This window comes from Chenopodium quinoa, unplaced genomic scaffold (genome assembly GCF_001683475.1).
Source record: "Chenopodium quinoa cultivar QQ74 unplaced genomic scaffold, ASM168347v1, whole genome shotgun sequence".
Taxonomy (NCBI): Eukaryota; Viridiplantae; Streptophyta; class Magnoliopsida; order Caryophyllales; family Amaranthaceae; genus Chenopodium; species Chenopodium quinoa.
In genome coordinates, this window is record NW_018743252.1 from 1,046,138 (window position 1) to 1,055,980 (window position 9,843).

General features: G+C 40.9%; 1 protein-coding gene across 1 annotated transcript; it reads left to right on the forward strand.

Moving 5' to 3' along the window:
* Positions 1-7,004: 7,004 nt before the first annotated feature.
* Positions 7,005-7,394, forward strand: LOC110734823. The gene has a single exon (XM_021914968.1). It carries the CDS (start codon positions 7,005-7,007, stop codon positions 7,392-7,394), a length of 390 nt encoding a protein of 129 aa, XP_021770660.1.
* Positions 7,395-9,843: the final 2,449 nt, after the last annotated feature.

The window sequence follows — 9,843 nt, forward strand, 5'->3', positions numbered from 1 at the left end:
CGAAAGCTCCTCCCATAACGCTGGCAGCCCTCGAAAAGCTAGAATTAAACCCTGATTTGCGGGTGTTATGGGAGGAGGTTTATGAGAATATCGGTTACAGGGGATCAGGTTTCGGGGGCTGCCGACGTTATGGGAGGAGGTTTCGGGGGTTTTCGGTGTTAAGGGAGGATGTTTAGGGGAATGCCGGTGTTAGGTGAGGAGGTTTGGGGGTTGTCGGTTTTAGGGGAGGGGGTTTAGGGCGGTGCTGGTGTTAGGGGAGGGGATATCGGGCGGTGCCGGCGTTAGGGAAGGGGTTTACCGGCGGTCGGCTGGGCTGGTTTCATCGAATTATGTGAGGGCAGGGGATGCCGGCGGCTGGGGCAGGTGGTGCCGGTGGTGGGGCTGGCGGGGTTAGGGGGTTAGGTTTTTTTTTTTTTTTTTTTAAATTTTCTTTTTTTTAAACCAATAAACAACTAACACATGTACATGGCGGGCCCCACTAACGGTTTCCATCCAAAAGTCCATTAGTGGGTGGTGAAACCAAAATTTTGGGATTTTTGGAGGTGTTATAATAAAACTTTTATTTTAACAGGTATTACTATCAAAATCAGGGTCTTTAGCAGGTGTTATTTTCTAATTTGGCATAATAATAATGATCAATGCAATCATTATTATGATTATTTTGAACAACCATTATTTTAAGAGGGATGCCGCTTATATTAATTCCACCGTCTTCTTATCCGTACCCATATGAAAGAGGGCGCGGTGCAGCTAGAGATGGCACGACTAAGTTCATTATTTTCGGATTTCCTAAGCACTATAAATAGACTTTTTCTTGAATTTGTTAGTTATCTAATTTTCCAAATATTACTAGTGTTTTGTAGTGAGAGAAACTATAGAGATTTTAGAGAGAGAAAGTGGCTTAATAATCAAGTTTCATCATTTTAATCAAGATTTCTTCAAGTTTTCCTTCAATCTAATGCAAGTATTTCATGTTTTCTTCATCAATCTCTTAACCTTTTTCATGTTTTCATGTTTTCATATTAGTAATCTCTTAACCTTTTCCTTTATATTTTGTTTAGTTAAGATTGAGTTCATGCTTAGTGTAGCTTTGATGGCTAATTTCTTTTCTCTAGCTTAGATTTCTAGCTAGGGAAGGGGGTAAAGATCATGATTAGCTTGGATAATGTTGATGATTGAATTGGATATTGCTTTGAGTTGATAATTTTGTGTTTAAATTGCTTGGAATTATTGATGTGCACCTCTAATTCCATTTACTTGATTTCCAAATTGGATGCATGGAATGATTTAGTTTAGTGTTGATCCATTTCATCAACTTGCTTGAATAACTGCATGGGAATGAATTACTTGGGTAGAATTAATATTCCTTGGCATTTATCCATGTTACTCTTCAATGTTTCCTTCGTTGAGCATGATTGGAACCCCCTCTCCCCAGTGATTTGATCATATTTCTCTAATATAGTGTATCAACTTCATTTTATTTCATTTAGTTTGATTTCATTTCATTTAGGTGCTTTTATGAATTGTGGTAGCTTTAATTCCTCATCGAAAACAACAAAAAATCGAAATACCCCCCTTTACCTTGCAATAGATTATTGATTTCACCTTAATCGTGCATTTCTCCCATTTCCTTTGTGGTTCAACCCTTTCTTATCACTATCTAGGTAGTGGAAGTGTAGGTATATAAATTGTATGATTTGATCTAGGATAGTAGATAGCGACCTATTATTTGGCCATCAAATTTTTGGCGCCGTTGTCGGGGAAGCGGCTAGTTTTGCACTTTTATTGTGATATTATTGGAATTTGTTACTTTACTTTTGTTTATTTACTCTCTTGCTAGTCATTGCTAATTTTTTACTTAGCTTTGGTGAATGCAAAGGAGGTCTCAAGGATCACCTACACATTACATTGATTACAAAATTGACCGTACATTAAGACATTCGAAGGCTATATCAAGAAGAGTCCCGGGGTCTTGGTGGTATTGTTGAGAGTGAGAGTGATTCTTGGTCTTCAAGTTCTCAAAGTGAGGCAATGGCTAAACAAGAAAGGATGTTTTGTTTCGTGAGTTTGGAAACCCGGGGGACTATGAGCTCACGGGTGGTATCTTGTTACCCGTTACGGAAACCAATTTCATAATCCATCCCCAATACACAAGGATGGTACAGGCGGAGCAATTCTCGGGTTCTCCAAGTGAAGATCCCATAGAGCACCTTAATAGATTTCTTGAGTTTTATGCCATGATTCAAACTAATCAAGTTTCTCAAGAGTACATCCGTATGCATTTATTTCGACAATCTATCTCGGGTAGGGCTAAGAAATGGCTTAAGCAAGTCAAGCCAAATTCTCTCACAACATGGAGGGAGATAGTCAAGGCGTTCTTGAAGAGGTTCATATTCGAGGAGAAGACCACCGAAATGAGGAGGAAGATTGATCATTTGAATAAGAAGAGGATGAGAGCCTTAGTGAAGCTTAGGAAAGGTTCAAAGAGTTGGTACAAGAATGTCCTCACCATGAATACAATCAAAGCTTGCTCCTGCGATTCTTCTATGATGGTTTGGAACCTATGTCTAGAGCTAACTTGGATGCGGGGGCAGGTGGTTAGTTGATCAAGATCCCCCAAAATCAAGTTAAAGTTACAATTAAAGAGGTAGTTAAGAATTACTCTTGGGGTGGTAGAAGGACGAATACACCCAAGAAAGGTGGGATGTATGAATTGGAGAAGGTTGATCAATTGCAACATCAAATTGAGCTTTTTACAAAAGGGCTTGCTAAGTTAAACACGAGTGTTAAAATAGTGGGACAAGCTCCTCATAAGTCCATTCTTTCTCTTGTCAAAATTGTGGTGGTAGAAACCGCAATACTTCTTATTGTGGAGGGTTGAGCCCCGAGCATGTGGCGGCATATAACACAAGGCAAGATGGATTTTGGGGAAATGGAGGTGGAGTATCATGTATGGAAACTACCACCTCCCGGATTTGCACCTTAACCCCAACAATGGAACCAACCAGCTAAACTATCTTACAATTCCAACCCTCAATACCAAAACCCACCTTACCTCAAAACCAAAATCCAAGAGGAAACTACCCTAGAAACAACCAATACAACAACCAAAACCAATACAACAATCAAAACCAAATTTCTCAAAAGAATCAAGATCAAGCACCTCAAGTGGATCTAACACAAACCCAACTCCTCTAAGCCATGAACCAACAACTACAAAACTTTGGCCAACAACTCCAAACCCAAAGTAAAAAAATGCAAAAGGTCAGGGCCCATAACAAGGTGGTGGACTCTCAATTAGCGAATTGGCCGAAAGAGTATCCTTCAATTTACCTTCTACTCTACTCGGACAACCACAACCTAACCCATCTCACAACATGAAACCCAACTCTTGCAAGACAATCACATTAAGGTCAGGAACATCATATGAAGGTCTAAAAGAGAAGGTTAGTGAGGAAAAGAAGGGAGGAGAAGAGAGTGTGAGCGAGGATAAGAGAGTTGAGGAAGAAAATGTTGTTGAGAAAGAAGAGAGTGTTGATAAGAAGAAGCTTTAAGAAGAGAAGACAACTTCGACTCCTAGTGATGTTAGGAATCTTGATGGACCAGTCCCATTTCCCGGTTGGCTTGCAGAGAGGAAATTGAATGAAAAATTTGCAAAGTTCCTTGATGTGATGAAGAGTTTGCATATCAATCTCCCTTTCCTTGAAGTTGTCACACAAATGCCTTCATACTCCAAGTTCCTCAAAGACATTCTCACCAACAAGAGGAAGCTTAATGATGAGCTCATCACTCCTCCCCATCAAGTGAGTGCACTTGTTCAACATAAGATGCCCAAGAAGCAAAAGGACCCGGGAAGCTTTACCTTGCCGGTCAAAATTGGAAACATGGAAGCTAGAGGTGCCTTAGCCAATCTTGGAGAAAGTGTTAGTTTGATCCCTCTATCCATTGCTTACAAACTTAACATTGAGATGATCCCTACAAGGAAGACAATTCAATTGGCCGACCGTTCGGTGAAACTACCTTGCGGTGAACTTGAGGATGTTCCCATTCAAGTAGGGCACATCTACGTGCCTCGTGCTTTGTAGTGATGGATATGGAGGAAGATGTTGATACTCCTTTGATCTTGGGTTGTGAAGCTCTTAAAACTTTGAGGGCGGTCATTAATTGCAAGAACAACACCATCACATGTGAAGTGGCCAATGAGAAGATTGTATTTGAGTTCTCTAAGTTGCTCAATACTCCCATGGTTGAGAAATGTTATAGAGTGGATGTTGTGAATGAAGAGTTGGATCGCTTGGGAAGGGTAATGATGAAGCCCCATGATGCTATGGTTGAAGCTCTTTCATACAAGGAAGAGTACTACTCACAAGAGGCTAAAGAGCTAGGCATGGCCATGGAAAAAGCTCCCAAAGAGGAAGAGGTTGAACAACAACAAGAGGTTGTGCTTGAGCAAAAGGAGGAGAAAATGGAGGAGAGTTCAAAGCCTCCTTCCAAGGTAGAGAAAAAACCCCTTCCCCCCTCTTTGCAATATGCTTATCTTGGTAATGAAGGGGAATATTTTATTATTGTCAATGCTATCCTAGATGGTCTTGATTTGGAAAAATTGCTTGTTGGTTTGAGAAAATATAGAGATGTGATAGGGTATAGCATTGATGATATTAAGGGTATTAGCCCTTCCTTGTACATGCATTGAATCCATCTTGAGGATGATTAATCCATCTCAATTAGCCTCAAAGGATATTGAACCCCAACCTCCAAGAGGTTATCATGAAAGAAATATTGAAATTACATGAAGCGGACATTATTTATGCTATCTCCGTTAGCAAGTGGGTTAGGCCAGTTCACGTGGCTTCAAAGAAAGGTGGAATGACCATCATCAAGGGAGAAGGAAGAGAGGACATCTCCACCCGGACGGTGACCAGGTGGAGAATGTGCATTGACTATAGGAGATTGAATAAGAATACAAAGAAAGACCATTTTCCTCTCCCCTTCATGGACCAAATGTTGGAAAGAATTTCTCACCATTCTTTCTTTTTCTTTTTGTATGGATATTCCGGATTATTTCAAATCCCTATCCACCCCAAAGATCAAGAGAAAATGACATTTACATGTCCATATATATGAGACATTTGCATACCGTAGGATGCCCTTTGGATTATGCAATGTCCCATCTGCTTTCCAAAGATGCATGACCTCTATCTTCTCTGAAATGCTTGAGAATGAGATTGAAGTTTTTATGGATGATTGTAGTGTTGGTGGCTCGTCTTTTGACACTTGTCTTTGCAATCTTGAAAGAATTTTGAAAAGGTGTTAAGAGACGAGTTTGGTTTTGAATTAGGAAAAGTGTCACTTTATGGTTGAGGAGGGAATTGTCCTAGATTATAAAGTGACCAAGAAGGGCATTGAAGTTGATCCGGACAAAGTTTTGTTGATTGAAAAGTTGCTCCCTCCTACTTTTATCACGGGAGTAAGAGCTTTCCTTGGGCATGCCGATTTTTACCGGAGATTTATCAAAGATTTTTCAACAATTGCCAAACCTTTGACCGAATTACTTAAGAAAATTTTTGAATTTAGCTTTAATGAGGCTTTCCTTGAGGCATTTCATAAGATCAAGGAAGCTCTCATTTCCTCTCCTATTGTGCAAGCTCCGGATTGGAGCTTTCCAATTGAACTAATGTGCGATGCAAGTGATTTTGCAGTGGGTGCAGTCCTTGGTCAAAGGAAAGATGGAATATCTTATGTCATCTACTATGCAAGTAGAACTCTTGATGAAGCCCAAAATAATTACACAACAACGGAGAAGGAGATGCTTGCGGTTGTGTTTGCTATGGACAAGTTTAGGTCCTATCTTGTTTGCTCAAAGGTTATTGTACACGGATCATGTAGCAGTTCGTTATCTCATGAGCAAGAAGTATGCAAAGCCATGCCTCATTCGTTGGATTCTCTTACTTCAAGATTTTGACATGGAGATGAGAGATAAGAAAGGAGCGGAAAATTATGCGGCGAATCACTTGTCTAGGCTCCCCTTTGAGAACAAGGATGATGTACCCATCAATGAGGAGATGGGAATTGAGACTCTTATGGCTATAGCTTCAACATCTAGCCCTTGGTATGCGGAAATTTCCAACTATCTTGCTTGTGGAGTCATTCCCCCGGAGTTTTCCTCTCAACAAAAGAAAAGGTTCTTCAAGAAAGTGAGGAGATACTTTTGGAATGATCCTTACTTGTTCAAACAATGTGGTTTCTGGAAATGTGTTCTGGATCATGCAATTGAAGGAGTTCTTGAGCATTGCCACTCGTTACCATGTGGTGGACATGGTGGAGTTGACAAGACAGTGTAAAAAATCTCTCAATCTCTCTTATGGTCACCAACGATGCATAAGGATGCTCACAAGTTTGTTTTTAGATGTGATAGGTGCCAAAGAAGGGGTGGAATCACTAAAAGAAATGAAATGCCTCAATAAAACATCTTAGAGGTTGAGCCTTTTGATGTATGGAGTGTAGACTTTATGTGGCTTTTTGTATCTTCATGTGGGAATTTATACATTTTGGTGGCGATTGATTATGTCACTAAGTGGATTGAAGCTATGCCTTCCCCCACCAATGATCATAAGGTTGTGCTTAAGCTTCTCAAGAAGATAATTTTTCCAATGTTTGGGGTCCCTAGGGTGCTAATTAGTGATGGTGTTTCTCACTTTGCCAAGATGCAACTTGAAGCTCTTCTCAAGAAGTATGGAGTCCATCACAAGGTTGGTTTGCCTTATCATCCTCAAACTCAAGGGCAAGTGAAAGTGTCGAATAGAGAGATCAAGGATCTTCTTGAGAGAATGGTGAGCAAGTCAAGGAAAGATTGGTCACTTAAGCTTGATGAAACATTATGGGCCTTGAGGACGGCATACGAAACCCCCATTGGCACAACTCCAAATCTTTTGGTCTATGGTAAAGCTTGACATTTGCCGGTTGAGTTGGAGCACAAGGCTTGGTGGGCTATCAAAGAGCTCAATATGGATTTGTCATTGGCCGAAGAGAAGAGATTGCTTAAGCTTAATGAATTGGAAGAGCTTAGATATGATGCCTATGAGAACTCAAATCTATATAAGGAGAAGACTAAAAAGTGGCATGACCAACACATAAGGAACAAGAGTTTCAAGGTTGGAGACAAGGTGTTGTTATTCAATTCTAGGCTTTGCTTGTTTCCCAAAAAGCTAAAGTCCAGATGGTCGGGCCCTTTTATGATCTCAAAGACTACTCCTTATGGTTCTTTTGAGTTAGAGGCGGGCGATCATAAGTTCATGGTGAGTGGCCATTGTTTGAAGCATTATCTTTGCAAGGATGAAGTTGGTTTGATCGAGTGTATTCAGCTTGATCCTATGGATCCTAAGCCACCCCCTTGAAGACAACATCTCATGGTCAAGCTAGTGACCTCATAAAGAATCTCTTCCAGAAGGTAACCCGAAATCTTAATCCTTTCTTTCATTTATTTCTTCTTATTTTGGTTTATTTAGTTAATTTTTCCCGTAGTTCTTTTCTTATGTTCTTTTGTTTATCTTGTGTGTTTTTCTTGTAGGAAATTGAATTTTGGGCATTGAGTTTGTGGATGAAGATTTGAAGGAGTTCTAATCTCAAGAAGAGTGAATTTGGAAGCTAGGAGGGGTTTTTGTAAGGATGAAGGAGTGAAAAAATGATCCTTGAAGCCTTATTCAAGAGCCGCGCCCTAGGAGAGCCCTCTCCGAGTCAGCGCGGGCGCAGCATAAAAGGGAGAGGGCGCGGTGCCCTGGTTTTCAGAATTTCAACAACTTCCTGTAGATGTTGCACCGCGGGCAGGGAGAAGGCGCGGCCTTGAGCACCATAGGCGCGACAGGTGGCAAACCGCGGGCGCAACTCTGTTCGACGCGGGTGCAGATTTCTGGGTTTTAATAACTCGGCTTCTCTAAATGTTGAGGCTCATTTCTCTTTTCTCTTATTTGACTTGTATTGCTCCTTCTCTCTCTAGAAATTAAAACCCCCTAATCCCTCAAACCCGAACTCCACAATTCTCACAAAATCCTACCAATTCTCACTCAAATAGCTACAAAATTCCCTTAATCTCCATCAAAATCATCGCTTTCACCATTTTTACTTCAAATTTGGTCCGACACTCTTGCGGTTCTCCATTGACGGTCCTTGAAGCTTGCTTGGGGAAGTTGTTCTTGGGGCTAGGCTAAAGGTGCTTGGTCCTAATTTGTTGATTAATCACTCTTTCTTTAGTTTTATTGAATTTTGAGCATTAATTTTGGTGTTTAATCTTAATAATCTTACGGTTTGAATTGGTGATGAATGTTTCTTGAATGGATGAGTTTGTTGGAATAATTGGGTATCTCTTGGTTGTTTGTTGATTGTTAATTGATTATTGTGGTTATTTGAAGTTGTTGTTGATTACTCTTGGTTGATTTGTGTTGATTGGTAACTTGGTGGATTGTGAAGAGGTGTGTAGTTTGTGAGGTAGTGTGAAGTAAGTGGGTGTTTTGCTTGAATTGGACTTTTGTTGATTGAATTTGTTGGTGCATTGACAATGGTGTTTGGCACTAAGAAGAGAAAGAGTGGAAAGGAGCCACAAAATCCTACTCCACAAAATGATGAGCAACCACCACCTCCTTTTCCACCCCTAAAATTCTCCAACAAAAATCATAAACCCATGTACGAGAACTTGCAATCTCGAAGTCTTCGCCCCACCAAACATCATCACCAAGAAGCCACCACCAAACTCGGCATTGATGAAGATATTTGGTTTTTGTTCAATAATTTGAGGATTGGCACATTTGTGAATAGCTCATTCCGAACTTACCTTGAGCCCACCTTTGAGTTCTTTGCTTCATTTCAGAGCCGGCCAGTAGGAGACAATGACTTCTCCATCTCCTTTCAACTCTTCAATAAAAAAGAAACCATGAACCTCTGCCAATTCAACCAATTCCTTGATCTTAACCTGAACGCGGACTTTCTCTTTCCCGAACATGAAACCCTCAATGATTACAACCCTCTTGCTTGGTGGAGGAGTATTTCGGGAAAAGATACATTCAATGCCAAGTATTCATTAGCAACTGAGATTGTCCACCCCGCTCTTCGCCTTTTGCATCGGATTCTTGGGTACATGGTATTCAACAAGCAAGACTTGGGCAAGATTACCGCCGAGGAATTTCGTATATTATGGCTTGCTACACAACCGGATTTGAGTAGAAGGGTGAATCTTGGTCACCTATTTATTAAGTGTATCAAGTCCATTGTTAGGAGCACAAAGACGGGGAGATTCATTGTGGTGTCATGGTTACTAGGTTAGCAATGAAGTTAGGGCACACGGATAAGCTTTGTTCTTGCACCCTCATTGGGTCTAGTGATGGTGAGGATCATTTGTTCACCATTGACCAACTAAAAACCATGAAGTTCGTTGCGGACACCGACACAAAGGGAAGGTGTTTAGTTTGCTCGTGTCTCTTGAGCACCATTGCCTCCTCTCAAAGCCTGCTTTCACTTCCTTGACTAGGGAAGGAACTACTAACCCATGGTGGGTGAGGAGGGACAATGGTGTCCTCCCGAGTGCAAGAATGGGGGAGGATGAGGATGATGATGAGGATTAAGAAGATGAGGAGGAGGTTCCTCCTATGCAACATCAACAACAACAACAACAACAACAAGGCTACCAACAAGACTTAACGGCCATACAAGCTCAAATGGAAAGCATGCAACTTGGCATGCAAGGTATGTTTTCTTCTCAACAAAACATGATTTTTCAAATGCAATCCCTATACGATGCTAGCGTACGATGTCACGTCCCCGATTAACTATCCTTATGTGCCGGCCCAACAAGGG

Coding starts and splice junctions, on each gene's coding strand:
- LOC110734823 (XM_021914968.1), top strand. CDS start 7,005: ATGGATTTGTCATTGGCCGAAGAGAAGAGATTGCTTAAGCTTAATGAA.